Raw genomic sequence first — 19587 nt, forward strand, 5'->3', positions numbered from 1 at the left:
TTGTTTTGTTTTGTTTTAAGATGTGGGCTACAGTTCCGGGTTAGGTATACAAATGTTCAGTATGCAGGTACCCTTGTTAATGAGGTGTGGCCCCTCCCGGCAGATTCCCAATACTGCCAATCCCGCCTCCTCACTTCCCCTGGCAGTTTCCCACCACTGCCAATCTTTTTCTTACAGTATTACGATGGAGTTTTAAACCAGATAAATGAATACATACAAGGAGTCTGGGAGTCAGAAGGTCCCAACAAGGAAGAGTTGAAGCGGTCCTGAAGATGACAGCAATGGGGACAGCAGAGCTAGAAGCACTTCAGCCTGAGCATCCCAAGCAGATCAGAACTCTTCGGGAAAGACTGAAGAGGCAGACTTAAAATACCTAATGTGTTTAAAGACGTTGAAAAGAGGTTGGCGTAATTACAGAAGCGTTTGGATTTGAACTACTGTTAAGTACTCAGAAAATGAAACCAATAAACAAACGGGAAATTCTCTTGCTCCAGTGAGAACAAAACATACCGGAAAAGACAAAGTAATCACAGCGTGCTATATAGTCAGGCTGTGAATGGGCATTACAGTCATGATGCAGACTCTGATTGGTGAGCTAGTTAAAATGCTGATATCAATACCCCCCAAGGGCAGGCTGCAGCGGCTCCTGCCTGTCATCCCAGCACTTTGGGAGGCCAAGGCGAGAGGACTGCCTGAGTCCAGGGGTTCGAGACCAGCCTAGGCAACTTGGCGAGACCTCGTCTCTACAAGAGTTCAAAAACTTAGCTGGGCATGGTGGCGCATGCCTGTAGTTTCAGCTACTTGGGAGGCTGAGGTTGAAGGGTCACCTGAGCCCAGCAGGTCGAGGCTGTGGTGGGCTTGCCACTGCACTCCAGCCTGGGCAACAGAGTAAGACTCCAACTAAAAATTAATAAATATGCCCAAGAATGGTGGTCCTGGAAAGGTGGCGGGGTGGGGGGGGAGGGAAAGAGACAATCAGTGGTTCCCAGCTGAGACTGTCTTTGACCTTCCACAGGACATTTGGCAAAGTCTGGAGACATTCTTGGTTGTCACATTTGGGGCAGGGACTGATGCTGCATCACACACCCACAACAAAGAATTAACTGGTCCGGTATCACAATAGTGCCACTGCTGAGAAGCCCTGAGCTAAACCATCATTTTCCATAGTGGTGTGTCAGCAGATAATGGCTCAAATGTAAATGTCATGTTGCAAAAATAAGACAGGTGTTAAGAGTGGCAGATACAAAATTAAACAGCTGACAGCTTCGAGAGTGAGAGGTGGGGCCGGGTGGTGGGCCACTGCAGTAACAAGCCGCGTGGAACACTCTGTTTCTTTAAACTCTGTGCATGTACAACTTGGATGTTTTAAACCATAATCTGAGTGGAAGAGGAGAATTACTGACAGAGGCGGGCATGTGTCCCCGTCCCCCACAGAGACTGCCGCACGCGGGCTGGTGGCAGGCTTGGTTTCTTGCCGTCCATCTGGATGTGCTGCGACTCCCTCCCTCCATAAATGCCTCCGTGTCTGCATGGAGGGGTGAGGCATGGGAGGCGTGCTTTCTTCTGCAGCTCGCTGAGCCTGTGCTTTGTGAACAGCTTCTCTCCTGCACTGCGGTCATCCCCAGGAGCCCAGGACTTACCTGAGCCTTCTGCAGATCCGGCCAGCTGTCAAAGCATGCGCACCTCCCCCTGGTTCGAGACCAGCCTAGGCAACTTGGTGAGATCTCGTCTCTATAAGAATTCAAAACATCAGCCGGGCTTGGGCTGGTGGCAGCATGCCAAAATTGCAGGTCCAGGTTTTCTGAGGGTCACTGGAACCCGTGGAAGGTCGAGGTGTCAACCTGAGCATATGTGGAAACAGCAAGCATTTCACCTCTGCCGAGTTTTCTGTCACCACATGGGCGATGTGTAGCATCTGCCTTAATGATAGCCGTTGGTTTCAGATTCCAGAGCAGGCTAAACTGATTTCAGGCTTGCTTTCAGGCTGGACGTTCTGAAGTTCTTAAGGCTCCCTGCTCTAATGGGGGGAAACGTAACTGAGTTTCCTAGTCCTGCCCTGCCACATGCTGGTCTCCTCAATGATGCCACGCTGAGGCCTGCCAGCCTCACGCTTCTGCCCCGCTCTTTGTCAGGAGTGTGTGCTGGCATCAGGGCACACCTCCTCTGGCATCCCTGTGCCCACTATGCAAGTGCTCGCCTGCACACCGGTGGCAAATCCACAGATGCCCACAGCCACGCTGCCCAGCTCTGACCCGGTACATTTCTCACTCGGGGTGGGGCTCCAGCCAAGCTCATTCACTTTGCAGGAGGTGAGAACTCAGGACCCCGTGGTGAGGAGAGGGGGCACAGCCTCTTGGGCAGGCTGTTCAGTGTGTGGCAGTCTGAGAAACTGTCCTGCCTAGGAAGGGCGTTGCATTTCGCCTTCACCCAGGAAAGGAAAGGCAGCTGGGAACGGGGCTCCTGCCCTTGTGTGCCAGCCTGAGGCTGGTTCCGGGGACCTCCAGGGAGGCCGTAGCTGGTCTGAGGCAGACACTCCCCTCAAGCCAGAAGCAGGTGATGTCAAAAACCCCGCCAACGTCCCATCCTGGAGGAGACCCACTTCCTGCAGGGGGAGGAGGGAAGAGAGAGGTGGGACCAGCACCCAGAGGCCTCACAGAGAGCTGAGTCCAGTGGCAGAAGTGGGGGAGGGAGGAGCCAGAAGGGACAGCCTCCTCTCAGGGACTGGCACCCCTGTGTTGACTGAGGCCCCCAGGAGGGCCTCTGTGGGCCGGGGGAGGGGCTCCCGCCCTGCCTGCTCCCTCCCAGGGCCCCTGCAGGCATTTTCCAATGGCGGCATCCCCCCACCCCCGCCCTCCGAGCTCCCGCCCCAACACCCTCCTCCCGGCCGGCCAACCACTGGTCATGGCCGGGGGTCTGCTGGTGGCTCCTGCGGCCGCCACCCAGCCCCAGCTGCTCGGGGAAAGTTGCGTTCTGAGGGCCTTGAGGGCATTCGCAGTCTGCTCTCACATGCGTGTCACTGGGATCACATGCTTGATGCTGGAGCTGACTTTTCGTGGATGGAAGCAGTGAGGTTTCCAAATGAAGGGTGAGTTCAGGAACCACTTTCCTGGTGTCGCCAGCCCAGGCTTGGGGCCCTGCAGACCTCACATCCACACCTGTCCACTGGGCATGCTCTGTGGTTCCATGTAACTTGAACCGTGGTGACCAACAGGATGGTCACCTGCCTCTGCCCCCACGCCCGCCCACACAACACGCTTCCTCCTTGCGCTCAGAGGCTGAGCCCAGCTCAGCTGCACTCGTCACATGCAGTTTCCTGAGCAAACCAAAATCCTTTTGCAAATGTCACCGGGGCTGATTTTGGAGACGAGCAATGTGCACACTTCAGTCTGTTCCCTTCCAAAATTCAAAAAGCAGACCGCTTCAGAGGCAGCGATGGCAGTTCTGCTTCCCTGGTGGCAGCAAAGGTCACCATCCAGTATAGGCCCGGCGACACACAGGGCAGGATGCCACGGGGGTGTGGGGGCCCAGGGCCTTGGGGGTAAGGTTTCCGCCTCTTCCGTGGAAGCTGACATTCTGGACTTTTTCCATAAGAGTCTCATCCTCTGAATTGTGACAGTAAGTTAAAGTGGACTGAAGCGCTGTGCAGGCAGGACTTGGCCCCGGCAGTCTTGGTTTTCCCAGATGGGGCGACCAAGGGTAGCATCCCGGGATGTGTGGATGGCATCCCCTGGCCCACAGGCCAGTCGAGGTGGGGCGGGCAACCTGTGTCTGTCTACTGAGGACACAACCCGCCAGAGAGGCAGGTGTCCTGCCCAAGTACCCAGCAAGCGGCATGGGACCCCACAATACCGCCAACTCGGGGGGGTGCCCGTGATCACCAGGACCAAGGCCCACCTGGTGCCATCCTGCGAGGAGGAGGATGAGCAAGCCTGCAGGCAGGGCAGCTGCAGTGGGACGCGTCCACAGTAGCTTTGTTTGCAAGCAGCGCTTGGTTCCCCATGTCAGAGGCTCCTGACCTAGAGGACTCAGGTCAGAAAGCCCTCGGGGAACCGGAGGGGCATGCGATGCCCAAGCCCTGCTTCCAAACCCGGCTGCAGCTCCTGCGGGCTCCGTGAGCCTCTGTCCTTGGTTTCCGGCCAAGGCCAAAGCCTTCAGCGTCCCCACTGCAGCATCACCTCCTCCGCCTTCCCGAACTGTCCGTGCCGTTCGAGTTTGGGTGGGATCGGCAGGGACCCAGATACAAAATGCCCCCTCTGGGGAGCCAGCCCCAGCCCCATGGGCAAGCCAACCCAGCCCGTGGGCATTCCCCGTGGCATGGGAAGCGGGAGCCCATAGAGGCGCCACCAGAATGTGTGCCCCGGCTGGCGGCTGCAGATGCAGGTGGTGCCGGGGCCACCGAGGTCCCCTTCCCCGGCGGCCAAACTGCCCGAGAACCCACCATTACCAGCTCACTCCCTGGGAGGCCCTGTTCCTAACACACAGGCCCCTCCCCCAGAGAACAGCAGTGTCTGTTCAGAGAAAGGGAGTCTCGGGCCTCCCAGCCCTCCCCTGTCACAGAAGCAAAGCTCTTGACCCCATGTGGCTAGGGGCCAGCTCAAGGGCGTGGGAGGACACACAGACACAGAAGAGCCCAGAGAACAGGAGTCCGGGGAGTCAGCTCATGGTCCTGAGGGCCGGGGGCTGGGTTGGCAGAGGGAGGCTGAGGCTCGAGCCCCCGTCAGCCAAATGAGCCACAGGGAGGCCCAACTGGAGCCTGGTGGCCCGAAGCCCGGTGCCAGCCCCTTGGGGGCTCTGAGCATCAGGTGCAGGAAACCTACCTGACGCTCCTAGCTGCTCGGGCCAGAACCCAGGAGCAGCCCCATCCCGGCGAGGGACCTGGCTGCTCCCTGGTGCTCCAGGCCCTGCCCTCGGGCCTCAGGCCCTGGTACCCCTGTCATTTCTGCTGCCCCTTCCTTGATCCTGCAAGCACCAGTGGCCCCTGTCTCGGGCCCCCGCCTGGGCACACCCTCTGCCCAGCTGACCCTCCCACCTTCCTCGATTCTGACCTCGCGGGGGCCCTCCGTGCGCCTCATGTGCTGTGTGCTCTCCCATGACAGTGTCGGCCCCGAAGGCCGGGACGGATGGTCTACCTCTGGCTTCCCGTGGGTGGAGGAGCGGAGGATGTGTGAGCTCCCAGGCAGCTCTCGCTGCCCTGGGGGCCACCTGGAGGAGAGAGAGAGCAGTGTCGCCGAACACAGAGCGCCGCCGTGCTGTGTGCACGTGCCTCAGCGTCGACACAGCATGAGGGGTCGCTGGGCCCCTGGGGCTGCCCTCAGAACCCCGGCACCCTCCTCCCTGCGACTTGCTGACTCCCCGAGGTCACCTGGTCTCCTAGCCACACTCCGCGAACGGGCGGGCCGAGGGCCTCACTCTGCAGAGAATGCCACTGCCCTGGGTTGGGGGCTCTCTCCATGGGCCCCCGGGACGGGCCTGCCCCTGAGGCTGCATCTCCAGGGCCGCGCGGGGTGGCCGGTCGTCCAGTGCCCAGGGCCGAGGGTGTTCCTGGGACGTGGGACGCTCAGTGCTGCAGCCCACCAGGTCCGGGGAACGGGGACAAGCCGGTCCCGGGGTGGTGAGACGGCAGAGCGGCTCGCATGGGGACTGCCCTGGTCCATGTCCTGGGCTTCCCGGAGCTTCCCTGGAGAGCCCTGCGGCCGGGTCAGAGGTGACGGGCGCCCACACACCCCGTGCCCAGCATCAGGCTGGGATCTGGGCGGCACCCGCTCCTCGCCCAGAGCTGGCTGCACGGGGTGTGAGAGCCATGTGAGTTCCCCAAGCAGCAATTCTGTCCTGACTCTCCCGCCTGAGGCTGTGTAGCCCCGGGGGAGGGGGGCGGCACTGGGACCTCAGGAGTGCTGGGCAGCTTTGCTGTTCACATGCTGGGCGATTTTCTCGTTCAGAGACTGGGTGTGAGGTGGCTGTGGACTTCCTCCCTCCCTCCCCCACTGCCACTGAGGTGTGTGGGCTGGGACCGGCAGAAGCGCCGCGGGCTGCACTCCCACCCAGAAGCTGGGGGATGAAGGGGCAGAGCCCACGCGTTGGGCTCGGGTCCGTGGGCAGGGTAGGGCAGGGACTTTTCCCCGCAAAGTCCAAAAACCACCGCCGGGCCGTGTCCGTGGCAACCGGGGCTGCCAGTGTGGGCCCAACGCCCGCCCAGGCCTCTCTGTGGCTCGCTTTACTTCTGGCAGTGGCGGGGGCGGCGGCCGGAGAGGGCGAGAAGCGCGCCTGACGTAGGGACTGGGCCCAGCCCCCCCGCCTGTGGGAGGCGCCCTGAGTCCACTTCTGCCTCTGTGCCAGGTGCAGGTGCCACTGTGGGGACAAGTGGGCAGGGAGGTGGCAGGCTCCAGAAGGGGCCAGGAGCCCCTGAAGCACAGAGCCATGCAGTGGTCATGGTATGCCAGCCTGGGGGGTCCCAAACCAGCCATCACCTTTCCAAGACACTCGGCAGCCAACGTGAGGGCAGGGCACCCACTGTGAGCCGGTGTCTGTGTCGCCTCGAGGAGGAAGCGGGCGGTCGCAGTGAGGTGTTCTCTCCTCGCTGCGAGAACGGGCAGCCTTGGCTGACCCTGGAAGTCTTGTCAGGCCCTTTGCCTGGCCCTGGTGGCTGTGAACTTGCCCCGGCCTGTGAGAGAGGGCTGAGGACAGATAAGAATCAGCCTTGACCCTGCAGCCACGGGGCAGTTGTGGAGACCACTGTGTGTCAGATGAGTGGCGCCGGCCCAGCCTCCTGGGTCTGCCCGGCCACACCTGGACTCACCTGGCCTCACTGGACCCCCAGCCTCTCTAGGCCTGCCCTAGCTTCCTCAGCCTCACCAACCCTGGCCTCTGGCCACAGCTAAGTGCACAGCCACAGTGGCAATCGTTCTGGTTTCCCCAAAAGCCCTTTGCTTCCAGAAAGACCGCAGTCTCATGACACGTTCCTGGGCCCCTGGCCTACTCTCCGTGTCAGAGCCTGCACAGCTGCCTGTGGCCATCAGCTGCCTCCACTGCCCCACCCCCCCACCTGCTGGCTCTCTTCCTGACACCGCTTCCTCTTCCCGCAGGTAAACAATGAGAACGTGGTCAAAGTCGGCCACAGGCAGGTGGTCAACATGATCCGCCAGGGAGGGAATCACCTCGTCCTTAAGGTGGTCACGGTGACCAGGAACCTGGACCCGGACGACACTGCCAGGAAGAAAGGTATGCACCCCAGGCCACCAGATACCTGCGTCTGCCCTGCAGGGTGGACCTTCTCTGCCTCTGAGCTGCCTTCCGAGGAGCCCGAACATAGGGGCGAGGCTGGGATTTGCCACCAGGGCCCATGACATGGAATCAGGGCTCACAGGCCGCTGGAACCGTCCGTGCCCCATTAGTCATGCCCTGCCAGTCCCCAGCAAGCACCTGCAGACAGAGCCGGGCCGGCACACCGTCCCTCCCTGGCCAGACCCGCCTGGCAAGAAGGCAGGGCCTGCAGTACAGGAGCACGGCAAGACCCCCTGCCCCGAGAGCCCGTCCCTTCCCCCTCAGCACACCTGCACGGTTCCTGACCCTGTGGCCAAAGGAGCCCGCAGAGCCACCTGCCCTGCCATGTGACGCCCCCCTGGACACCGTGGCGTGGCGGAGCCCGCCCCCCCGCGTCAGCCCTCCCCACCGAGAGTCGCAGTCCCAAGGGTCACCGCCCCCCACATCTCCCAGAGTCCAGGAGCAGGGGGAGCCGGGGAAAGCTGGAGGCTGGGGGTGCCACGGCCGGGTTCTCACCCCTGTCTTTCCTCCACCATCAAGCACCCCCGCCTCCCAAGCGAGCGCCCACCACGGCCCTCACCCTGCGCTCCAAGTCCATGACCTCGGAGCTGGAGGAGCTCGGTAAGTCACGCGTCTGGCCACCCGCCCTGCGCCGTTGCCAAAGCCTGTCCCTGGTGCCCTCCACGACGCCTGGCCCCAGCATGGCCTGCGCTCGCCTGCCACCCCTTCCTGCCCCTGCCCCCAGCCACGGAATCAGGAAGCGCCCTGCATGTCCGGTGCCCCCACCTGGAGCCCTGTGGGGTGTGGTTACTAGTCCCACCTTGCCCGCTGCTGTTGGTCTAACATCATTTTGTTTTGAATCTCTGGGCCTCTCACTAGTGGAGAAAGGTAAGCAGCCCCACAGGTCCCCAGGGCCGCCCTCCCATTGTCCAGGGGCCCGTGCGAGCTGCTCCCACACAGGAGGCTCCAGCCCCCAGGGACTTAGCATGGACAGCGTAGCCTGGCAGATCTGCCTGGCCCACACCAGGCTTGGGGAGCCCCTGGCACCTTCTCTCAAGGGCTCTAGGGAACAGAGCAAGGCTCTGCCCTCCGACCCCATCTTGTACAGTAGGGGGGGCGCCTGCCAGCCGCGTGGGCCATGGCGGCTGTTCAAGGGGATGGCGTGGGCGCTGGCCGCAGGAGCCTGCCAGATGCGGCAAATGCCGCACTGGGGCGTCACCATGGAGCCCAGGGACACCTTTGGCAAGATGGCGTGTGGGTGGCGACACTCACTCCACGGGAGCACGGACAGGGGCTGCGAAGGCAGCGTCTGTGGGCGGAGACAGAGCCGCTCACGGCCCGCCCGGTCCAGCTGTCCCTGGGGCTGAGCCAGAGCCCTCTGGCACTCACTCACAAGGCCCCTCCTCCTTGCGTCCTGGGCACGGGGCAGCTTTCCGAGAGCGGCCCATCAGATGGGCTGAAGCAGCGAGGCCCCTCCAGTGCCCCGAGGCTGCCGGCCATGTCTCACGGCATTCTGGGCCCAGAAGCAGCCCGGGCTGAGGCCGTGGGCTCGGGAAAAGCAGCCCCGCCGCAGTGCTCAGGGCCCACAGCCCCCCATGCCTTCCGGCCCCTGCCTCGCTCCCCGTTCCAACACAGCCCTCCGGAAAATCCGCTCCATGGGCCCGAGCCCCCCCGGTGGCCAGGCAGGTGGCTGTGCGCCCTTCTCCGAGAGGAGGGCAGGCGCCCGGCCGCTCTCCTGGCGACAGACACGGATGTTCCCAGGGGCTCCGCCCGGAGGCTGAGGGACACGGGTGTGAAGCCACAGCCTGTGCTCCAGGCAGGCCTCAGGCGCCCCCTGGGTCTGCCCCGCCGCCCCGCGCCTGGCAGCCTGGTGGGGGGCGTCCCACATGGCAGCCGCAGGGCCCAGTCAAGAGGAATGCCCTCTCCGGCGCCCGGCGTTAGATTCGGGGAGAGCCGGCGGGAAGCCACTGTCTGTAGGGCAGCCCATGGGCTGCCCGTCACATGGCCCTGCCCCTGCCCACTGCCCCGCCTCGGGCCTCCACGCCGGCCCCGCCTGTCCCCTGGGGGCTCCCTACACTGATGAGGCCTGAGTCAGGCTGTGGGTGGGCGCTGCCATCCGGTGGCTCACAGCACTCCCTTTCTGTTTGCAAGCCTCGGTCCGGAAGAAGAAGGGTAAGGGAGGAGCCAGTGTCTGTCTCGCGCGCCCCTGCCCATGCCTTCCCGGTGGAATAGAGACCTTCCCTGTACCCGCGCGTGCCGTCCCATGTGCTGCCAGCCTTGTGTCGTCCGTTTTGGGTCCTGCTGCAGGCCCCAGTCCTGGAGCCCGTTTCCGTCTGTTCAGTCCGCTTTGCTTCTGTCTGCGAGTCCCCCAGCGTGTTCTGTGTTCCTTCCCTGAACTGTGTCCACATTGTCATGACCGTCAGGCCTGCGGGACCCCCAGGAGGGCAGCCTGCAGGCCCCATCTGCTAGGCCTCACGTGCGACTAAGCTGCGGGGAGCTGCCTGGCCAGGCGTGTTTAGCCCTGGCTGCACCCCAAGCCTCTAGACCCCTTTTATAGCAGGCAGGGGCTGCTTCCCTTGAATACCCAGAAAGTTCCTATCCCCAGAGGCTGCCCGGTGCCAAGGAAGAGCATGCCTATGCTGGGGGAGGAGAGAACTGTGTGGCCCTCTGCCTGTGCCCCCAGGGCTGGCGTGGGTGGAGGACTGGTGGTCACCCTGTTGTGGGCAGCCTGGACAGCAGGGCCCGGCGGACCTAAGTCCTCCTTCCAAACAGCACCCGCACCGGGGATGCCCTGGAGATAGCCCGGCAGGTGGAGGAGCACTCCCAACTCACAGCCCTCTGCCCAGGGGGTGGACCCTGCCACACAGGCACTGGTCCAAGGTCCAGCTCATTGTATCCCAAGCCCTGAAGGTGGGGCTGCTGCAGAAGATGAACCCACCGTCACCCACTGACTCTGCCACCGCCTCCCACAGCCCCGGCAGCCCGGCCTTTCCAGCCCGGAGGGTTTCCCGGCTCTGTCTTGGGGACGTGTGTGCCCACGTGCACATGTGCGTCTTTCTGAGCGCCACTTACACACGCGCTCCCTTCCAGGGCTGGAGCCCAGCTCCCCGGATGGCCCTTTCTGTTTGTCACACCTTCCTGAAGGAGCCACCCACCATGGGCTCCCAGGGCCAGTCACCACCACAGCCCTGGCTGAGAAAAGCCCATCAACGAGGAGAGCTGGGGACACGGGGATGGCCAAGCCTCAGGGGGTGCCTGTGGCCTACCTGGGCCCGGCCCTGCCCGCCTGGCCCTGCCCACGCCCCCCTCCCCCCGGGACACCTGCAGCAGGCTGTGGAGGAGGATGAGGGGACAGGCGTCCTGGTCTCACGATAATCGCACCCTCGCAGAGCCCAGGCGGGAGGCCCAGAGAGCGGAGACCCACCTCCTGTTTGGACAACAGAGAAAGTGGGCTGCGCATCTGAGATGAAATGCCCCCGCCCCCACCCCAGCTAGAACAGGAGGCAGGAAGAGGGCACGCAGGCCCCAAGGGCCATCAGTGCGTCCCCCAGGACAGTGCTAGTCACGTGCTTGGTGCCCAGTAGGCATGCGGTGAGTGCTGCAGCCCCTCGTGCTGCCTCCACCAGCCTCTCTGGGAGGACTGGCCTCATCTCAGAAGAAACAGTCACCATACTCCAGGAAGACCGTGTGGAACAGAAGTCAGGCCTCTGCAGCTTACTGGGTTGAAAAGTGTCTCCCCCAAGCTCACGTCCATTCACAACCTGTGACCACAGCCTTACTTGGAAATAGTCTCTGCAGATGCAGTCAAGGGGAGGCCACCCTGGACTCAGGTGGGTCCTGCATCCGATGACTGGAGTCCTGATGAAAGAACAGAACAAGCTGAGGAACACCAGGGGTGGCTGGGAGAGGAAGGGAGAGGAAGGGAGAGGAAGGGAGAGGAAGGGAGAGGAAGGGAGAGGAAGGGAGAGGAAGGGAGGGACCCACCCCTGTGGCCTTCAGAAGGAGCACGGCCCTGCCAGTGCCTTGACCTTGGACTCAGAACTCAAGGAGAAGCCGCTGCTGTTTTAAGCCCCATCGGTGGCCCTTTGTCTCGGCAGCCCTGGCCAGCGAACATCACAGCGACCCAGCCTCTTGCCCCGCAGCGCCCCTGCCCTCGGCTGCACTCGCTCAGCACTCCCGGGCTCTCATTCCTCTGTCCTCGCTGGTCTTCAGGTGTACACGGGGCACCTGCCCCAAACCCCAGCCAGAGGCTAGCTGGCAGGCGGTGGGGTGGGACAGGCCTCTGGCCCTAGCATGCAGAGGGGATGGTGGCCTCCACCCCGTCGGGCACCTCTGGCTGCACCCACAGACCCTGCCCACTGGAGTCCAAGCACACGCTTCCTTCCACCCTGCGCTGCCTCTGGGCACCGACATCGAGAGACCGCCAGCTGGCACAGCCGCTGCCCCTAACGCGTGGCTTGTGTCCTCGCACGTCTGGCGCGGTGCCCATTGTGTCTTCCTTTGGAAGCGGTGTGCATCTTGCCCTGAGATGGGCGTGGTGGTGCCGTCCCTCCAGGTCCAGCCCACCCAGGGGAGAGCACGGCTGGGAGCCACAGGGCCCCGTCGCCTCAGAGGTGGGGACGTTCCATGGATCCAATCGCCAGGAGAGTGGGAGTCTAAGCAGCTCAATTCTGGAGTCTTTGGTCTGGGCTGCTCTCCCCGAGAACGTTCCGGGCAGCAGGCAGCAGAACCGCTGGGCACCCGCTCTCAACTGGGCCTGCTTACTGGGCTGCCACGTTGCTGCCTTGTCTGTGGCCACAGGCGAAGGAACTCACAAGACACTGGACCTACAACTGCTTCCACAGGGCTCCTGTTTTCTCCCAGGATCTAGGAGTCTGGGTCAGCAGTTCTGCTCCTGGCCACGGGGCTCCCGTGGGTACTGGGCCTTCCCACCTTGCCGTGGTTGCTGGGTTCCTCCGCTCACCATGGTGATTCCTGTGACTGGCTGAGCACGTGCAGAGTGCAGCAGAAACTCTCGGCATGGGGCACACTGTGGTCTGCGCTCTTGGGGATCTCGTGTGGAGGTCTGCCTATGGGCCACAGTCAGCTCACAGGCTGGGGGCTCTGAAGACAGGCAGGCCAGGCGGCGGCAAGCCCACCACCTCCCTTCCAAGAGCGCACCCTGCCCAGCGCCCACAAGTTTGTGGTTTACAGCTGGTCAGCTCATTCCTGTCTTCTAGAGGGAACGCACCCTTGCCAGAGGACAAAAGCACCGGTCACTGCTGGAGCACCTGCATCAGGTCATGACTGGGTTGTTTTTGAGACGTGACAGCTTCCAGCTCTTTCTGAGGGCTGTTTCCACATGCTGAGACTGCAGGGGGCTGGAGTCACTAATCCCCTTCATCCAAGTCCCTGAATAGAGACCCAATTCCGGGCTTTTATCAATTAAGCATAATCCCTGGCTGTCTAGAATGGCAGGCAGGAATTGCAGTCTTGTGGCTGTCTTGGAAGCTTTCGTGTCCCAGTAAACATCAAGATGGTACCGAGCAAGCCAGGCCACCAGGCCCCATGGGTCGGCGTACGCAAGAGACTGCCGGGGGCCCACACCCAGGGGAGCCACGCGGCACATTTCCGCTTTCCTCTGAATGGCACGGACAACTCTGGCTTCAAAGGACAGCAGCCCCGGCCCTACCACCCCCACGTGCCAGGCTGTTCTCGCATGTTCTGGTCAAAAGAACGTTTGTGCTGGGGGCGAAGGGGGAGGGGAAAGGTTTAACAGAGACCAGATGTCCACCGTGAAGGCGGCCCCAAGCTCCAGGGCATGCCCCTTCAGGGCAGGCCCAAGCCCACCCCACCATGTGGTGACTGTAATGGCCGCAGTGCCCTCCCTCCTCCCTTCCCACTGAATGTCCACCGCACTGCAGGTACAGTGGCTGGGTGATCCCAACACCAGCTACAGGATGAGAAACGGGATAATGGGCCCCAGCATCCCACCAGGACCAGGGCCTGATTTTCTCACTGACCACAGGGCCCTTGCCTCACCTGGGCACACCCATCATTAGAAGCATATTTTAAGGGTGCCTGCCATGCCCTGGGGTCCTAGGACCGCAGCCCTACCTGCTCAATCTGGGCACATAAGGATTCCAGGAGGTGCTCTGGGGATGGAAGTGAGCCAGCCTCATTGCTCTGGGGTTGGTTAATGCTGGACAAATGGGCTCGTGGCTTCTGGAAGGACCCAGATGGAAACAAGAGCTGGTTTAAATTGTAATTACAGGAGAGCTGTTCGGTCCTGGAGTCCCTCATCCCTCGACGTGTCCAGACATGGCAGGTGGCACACCAGAGCACAGCTGTGGCCATCCCATGCACAGCCTGCACTGGGGCCTCCCTGCTTGGCTTTGGCCTTTTGCGTCTTACAAATCTGGTGCCTCCGTCAGTGATCAAGGTTGACAACCGTCCCTCATGCAGGCTACCCAGCCCCACTGCCGCCCCATCAGCCACTAACCTTAAAATGCCCAAAGGTCAGGCCAGCAGGGTGTCGGGCCTCCACTTCTTGACTTGATGGAGCCCAACTGGAGCATGGGTGGGTGAGCAGCCCGGAGAGCACCTCGCACTTTCTGCATGGTGCACAGGGTCACACGTGGCTGGGTTCTGTGCTGCCCCAGAGCTCACCATCTGGAATGCCCCGTGGGATGTCTTAATCGGCTCCAACTGCTCTCCCCCAACTTGGTGGCATCTTGGAGGCTCAGGCTCTGTGTACCCCACAGGCCCCACCCCCCCACTGGGGTCAGAAGGGTCCGGGCTAGTGTTGGCGGGGCAGCTGGCAGATCCCAAAGTGACCCCCAGTGAGTCACCCCCACCATGTCCTGGCTTACTGCAGTTGTGGGACGTCACTCCCCAGTGATGGAGAGAGATCTCAACGCCCACTTCACTGGAGAAAAACACTCTGGAGGCTAGCAGTGGCCACAACTTGGCTGAAGCAAAGCAAACCAGCCACTGTCGCGGGCCAGCTCCTAGGGACAGACCGAACTTGGACCCGTGTGTCATAGCTGGTTTGCCAAGCTCTGCCTGAGCCCAAGTCAACAGGGAGCCAGGCCTGGTGGGCAGCGCAACCGAGACAGGGAAACTGCACAGAGACCAGTACCGGACCAGCCGTCCAAGGCATCCGAGGGACTCAGCCCAGCTTTGTGGGGAGAGGGGAACGGCCCCGCAGGCGGTCAGGACACCAGCAAAGGAAGCGAGTGGGAAGCAGCAGCCGCGAAGCCCATGCTCTGGCCAGACCCAGGGGAGGAGGGCCTGGGAAAAGGGGGAGGGCGGCCCGGCATGGTGGGCCGGCAACGTAGGCGTCAGCGGTGGTGGCCCCGCGGCCCAGCGGACCAAGAGCTGGCGCTTCTCGCTGTGCCTGGCCTGTCCCCTCAGGGCAGATGCCCACAGGGAGCACCAGCCAGGCCGGACAGCCAGAAGAGTGGGAACTGAGGCCCGGGAGGGGACGCAAGCTGAGCCGCTGGACCTGGCCGTGGAGCCACCGGGGACCCTGGGAGGCGCGCCTGCGGGGCGGGGCCCAGGCCTCGTGGGCAAGCGCCTCCTCGCCTGGTGCGAGCCCTCAGCGGAAGCTGGAGAATGGCCAGGCCAGGGTGGACACGCAGCTTCTGTTAAGGGCTGGGCAGGAGACGCCCGGGGCTTTCTTTCCCTCCTCCTCCTCCTCCCATATTCCACGACTCTAAAGTGTGACAAGCACCCTGAGGTCAAGACAGGTGTGGCAGGCTGTGGCCAACCCTGGTCTGGATGGCAGGCCTAGATCAGCTTGTGGCTTCAACCAGAGCCTGCGTCCACAGGTGTCAGGACCGCGTCCGTGCTCGGCAAGGTTGGGGGGCCACAGTGGCCCCTGGCTCAGTCCCCTAGCAATGCCCTCCCCTCCCCGCGCTTCCTCTTGTCCAGCTATGTCAGAGGGTCGTGTTGGGCAACTGAGCGATGCTGTGACAAGTGACTTCCACTGTGTCTTGACACACAGCTTGGAAACACGGGCATGTGGGCCTTCCTCCCTGAGCCCTGGCTAGCCTGGCTCTCACAACGGCTTTATGGCTCGGAGTCTGGGCGAGGCCCTGGGCTTGCTGACGGCACATGCTTCACCGGGAGCCACTAGACCCCAGTAATGACTTAGGGCTGCCTAGGAGGAGGACTCAGGCTCGTGAACAGAATGTTCTGGAAAGCCTGCTTCTCCCAGGCGGCAGGTGAGAGCTGTGCCTCACAGGATCCAGAGCGCGGTGTGCCCACCAGGCTCCACTGCACACTGGCTGCCCAGTGGCGTCTCCGTGAATGCACAGCCGGGGTCGGCTGGAGCCTTTTCCAAACACACATGGGGTCAGAGTGATAGATTCTGGAGGACTCAGAGCCAGGGCCCCTGCATTTTAACAGGCCTAGACACACCCTTGTGTCTGATCCCAAACATCCTGAGGATAAAGCTACAGCATCAGGATGGTTCTGGAATGCACTTCTGTTTTCAAGTCACAAACGTGAAGTTGTTTTAAATTTCCTTTTGCATTTTTTTTAATTCCTAAGGATCACTATAACTAAATTTTGGCTCTCTTTCTCAAACATAAATAGGAGTGTTCTCCTTTTGGGGGACCTCTCTACAGCACCCGTGGCTTCAGGGGCTCCCGTCCACCCTGGCTTCCTAAGCACCCCCATTGCCCAAGGGGCCCGCCTGGGCCACATGTCTGACTCTCGTTAAAGAGTTCCAGAAGTTGGTTTAGTGAACACTGTCAAGAATACATCTCATTAGTAAGAATAGAGTGAGTCCACGATTTAAAAAAAAAGGACTTCAAGCCTGGCACAGTGGCTCACACCTGGAATCCCAGCACTGTGGGAGGCCCACACCTGGAATCCCAGCACGGTGGGAGGCCAGGCGTTCAAGGTTACATTGAGCCATGATCGTACCACTGCACTCCAGTCTGGACAACACAGCAAGACCCTGTCTCTAAAAGAAAGAATGAAAGATTAAAATGCTTTAAAAAGAAATGACTTACTTTTTCAAAAAAAGCCTCAGGGCCCCGGCGAGCACTTCTCAGAAGGCAGCCGAGCCGTGGGGCCCTCACCGTCTGTAGACACGCACCTCCCAGGGCAAGATCTGGGGCACAAGATGGCACTCCAGTGAGCATGTACGTGGCAGGACACACGCAAGCCCTGCAGCGGAGGCAGGTGCCCACCTATGTTCTCTGGGTACTGGAGTGCTCACCGCACTTCCACGTTTTCCTGAGCCCTGCCTCCCCAACACGATCATGGTGCAGGCCCACGCCAACCCTCTCGGTTATGTTACAGATAAACCCGAGGAGATAGTCCCGGCCTCCAAGCCCTCCCGTGCTGCTGAGAACATGGCTGTGGAGTCGAGGGTGGCCACCATCAAGCAGCGGCCCACCAGCCGGTGCTTCCCGACCATCTCGGACGTGAACGTGAGTGGCCCCAGATGCGGGAGCGGGCCTGAGGGAGACCCAGGAAGCAGGTGGGCAGAGCTCCGCATGAGTGGACAGAGCTCCGCGTGAGTGGAGGCTCCCGCTCCCGAGGCTGTCTCGACACAGAACACACGCCTACGTGGCTGCAGCACATGCACCCTGGTCCAGTGCAGAGCCACAGCGGGGTACGGACCAGGCTGGAGGCCAACCTCGCCTCTCATGGTCCATGCAACCTCGGCCTCTGCTCAGATGCACAGTGCCCGAGCCCCAAGGGCGACCCCACACACTCAGCCGAGGATCTGTGAGCTCATGGATACGGGGTGCTGGGGGTGCTCTTGACACCGAGGAGGTCTCAGCTCCCAGCCCGCCCTGAGCACAGAAGTGCTTGGCGTGGAAGAGGCCACCCGTCCATTGCAGGTAGGAGGTCCCCCCCACAAATCTCAGGCTGGAAATCTCTGGTCAACAGCTGGCTCAGAACTAGAACTGCCTCAAAGGGCTGGGTACACGGGGTGCCCACCTTGGAGCGAGCTGTCCGTGCTGCGCCCACCTTCCTAGGCCATCAGGGAGCTCACATGCTGAAGAGGGGCTTGGGACAGAGGCTGTTCGGTGTTCCCAGGGACAGAGGCCCGTCCCAGTGGAGATACCAGGAGAGGCTGGTACCTCTCATCAGCCCCGCTGGGAATTCTGGCGGACCAGGGAGGCCGCTGTGACAGAAGTCCCTCGTTGCCCTCTGGGCCCTGTCTCCATGGGGGGCTGACCAGGGCCACGTCTCACCCCGGGCTCTGTGTTTGCAGTCCGTGTACGAACGCCAAGGGATCGCCGTGATGACGCCCACTGTTCCCGGGAGCCCAAAAGGCCCGTTTCTGGGCATCCCTCGAGGTACGATGCGAAGGCAGAAATCCATAGGTAAGCAGCGTGGCCCACCCCCCAAGCCGCCCCTCAGCTCTCAAACGCCGCCCCAGAGTCCCCGAGTTGTAGCCCATGGTAGCCTGGCACCCCTGCCCCGGCAAGTCCCCACCAGCTCACCCACCAGAGGCAGGACCCCGGTCTCACTGCCAGATACCCATCGGAGTGGGGTGACGCTTTTCCACTCGATAAATACGAGTTCCCCACTCTTGAAACCAGGTTACCTGCGATAATACCAGCAGGGCGATGGGGGGCTTTCCGGGAAAGAAGGTGGAGAGTGGATGGGTGGTCCAGGCCAGTTTCCCACCCACCCTGCACAGGTCAGAGTGGGCAGTGTGAGGGCGCCTCCATTCCCAGGTCCCTGCCGTGGGCTCAACAGACACGCTTCTCAGGACAGGCGGGTCAGGTTCTCAAATGCCAATAAAGTCACTGGTGTGTTTTAGGAAACTGCTTACCTTTATCGTTAATGTCACAGTTATTCCCATGGACTCTGTCACAGGCAAAGGTAAACCTACCTTGAGACAAGGTCAAACTTGACCCTTTGTGAGATAACCCAGCACTGTATTTCCCATACTCATTCTGGCAGCACTAAGGGCCCTACCAGACACCAGGACCCCTAAAACGGGGTTCAGGCGGGATCTCTGCCCTGTGAAGAGGGGATCATGTGGGGCCCCTGCCCTGTCAGGAGGGGGTGTTGGGGGTTCCTGCCCTGTCCAGAGGGGGTCGTGGGGCCCCTGCCCTGTGAAGAGGAGGGTCCTGTGGGGTCCCTGCCCTATCCCAGATGAGAGTCATGCAGGGGCCCTGCCCTGTCAAGAGGGGATTGTGTTGGGCCTCTGCCCTGTCAAGAGGCAGGTCAGGCGGGGCCCCTGCCCTGTCAAGAGGGGGTCATGTGGGGCCTCTGTTCGGTAAAGGGGGGAGACGCTGGCTGGACCCTGGCTGCCGGGGCCACCGTCCGTGTGTTCTGGAAATGTCTCCAGGCTGCTGGGTGCAGGAGTAGCGTGCTTGCCCGACTTTGCGGTGGGTGACCGTAGGCAGGCATAGGCACGAGGGGCTGCGGAGGCGGTGTCTGCGGCACGAGGCCCCATCCGCCCCCAGCTCAGGGACAGCTGTGTCTGTGTCTCGTGGCTCTTTGACTGGCTAATAACAACTGATTTCCTCCTGTCAGACAGCAGAATCTTTCTATCAGGTTAGTGAATCCTTACAGTTTGGAATCTGTAATCTGAATGTAATCTGATTGGCCTAATAAGGTGTATTCTTAAATTATTACTCCTTGGGAACGTCACCACCAGGCGACCGACACGCAGTCAGCGTCACTGGAGAATGCTCTTAGCACCTGCCCTGTGCAGTGCCCAAGTGCTCTCCCACAAGGAGTATGTCGAATTTGGAATACCCTTATCAAGTGGAACTTTTCACTGGAATAACTTACTGTAGTTTGTCCTAGGAAATGTTTTCTATTTCCAGTCATTTATTTTGCTGCCTCTTTGAGAACCCCGCATGCCCCTGCCATGAGACCCCAGTCTTGTGTGTCTGTGGCGTGTGTGCGTGTCCTTCCCTCTCCTCGGTGCCCTTTGTTGATACGTTTCTGTCTCGGGCTGTTGAACAGAGTCTGTGAAGTCCCACCCAGCCGACGTGCCCAGGGAGCTCAGGCCTCCTGCTGGCGGGCGCAGGCCTCAGCCACAGCCCCACCCCCAGCACCCATAAGCTTTCACTAGTTAACTCGTGGGCCAGGACTCTGCCCCATGTCAGGAGATCTTGGGCCCTGGCTGGTCATGACCGTGGCAGCCCGCTGTGCCCCTCAGCCCCTCCAGAGGGTCTCAGGACAGGGTCCCGAACTTTTGTGACAAGCCAAGAGGGACGCATTGAAGCCAAGAGTTCCTGCTCAGGATCCTGCTCCTGGCTGGGGCTGGAGTCACTCCCGTCAGGGCCATGTCCCAGAGCCCACATGGCTTCTCGGAGTCACCAGCTCACAGCTGCCCCTCCACTGGGGTCTGGGACG

General features: G+C 61.5%; 1 protein-coding gene across 1 annotated transcript in view; it reads left to right on the forward strand.

Annotated features, from left to right (window-relative positions):
- The window catches only part of SHANK2 (SH3 and multiple ankyrin repeat domains 2), a 56033-nt gene that overhangs the window by 22556 nt on the left and 13890 nt on the right, over positions 1–19587 (forward strand). Inside the window, exons 3-9 of the mRNA XM_021708403.1 lie at positions 7083–7218; positions 7801–7881; positions 8140–8148; positions 9412–9432; positions 16555–16685; positions 17480–17591; positions 18757–18777. Of these exons, the coding sequence (XP_021564078.1) occupies positions 7083–7218; positions 7801–7881; positions 8140–8148; positions 9412–9432; positions 16555–16685; positions 17480–17591; positions 18757–18777 (511 nt within the window). The remainder of the gene's footprint in view (positions 1–7082; positions 7219–7800; positions 7882–8139; positions 8149–9411; positions 9433–16554; positions 16686–17479; positions 17592–18756; positions 18778–19587) is intronic.

The sequence above is a fragment of the Carlito syrichta genome, unplaced genomic scaffold (assembly GCF_000164805.1).
Source record: "Carlito syrichta isolate Samal-C Ts95f unplaced genomic scaffold, Tarsius_syrichta-2.0.1 Scaffold136318, whole genome shotgun sequence".
In the NCBI taxonomy this organism is placed as follows: domain Eukaryota; kingdom Metazoa; phylum Chordata; class Mammalia; order Primates; family Tarsiidae; genus Carlito; species Carlito syrichta.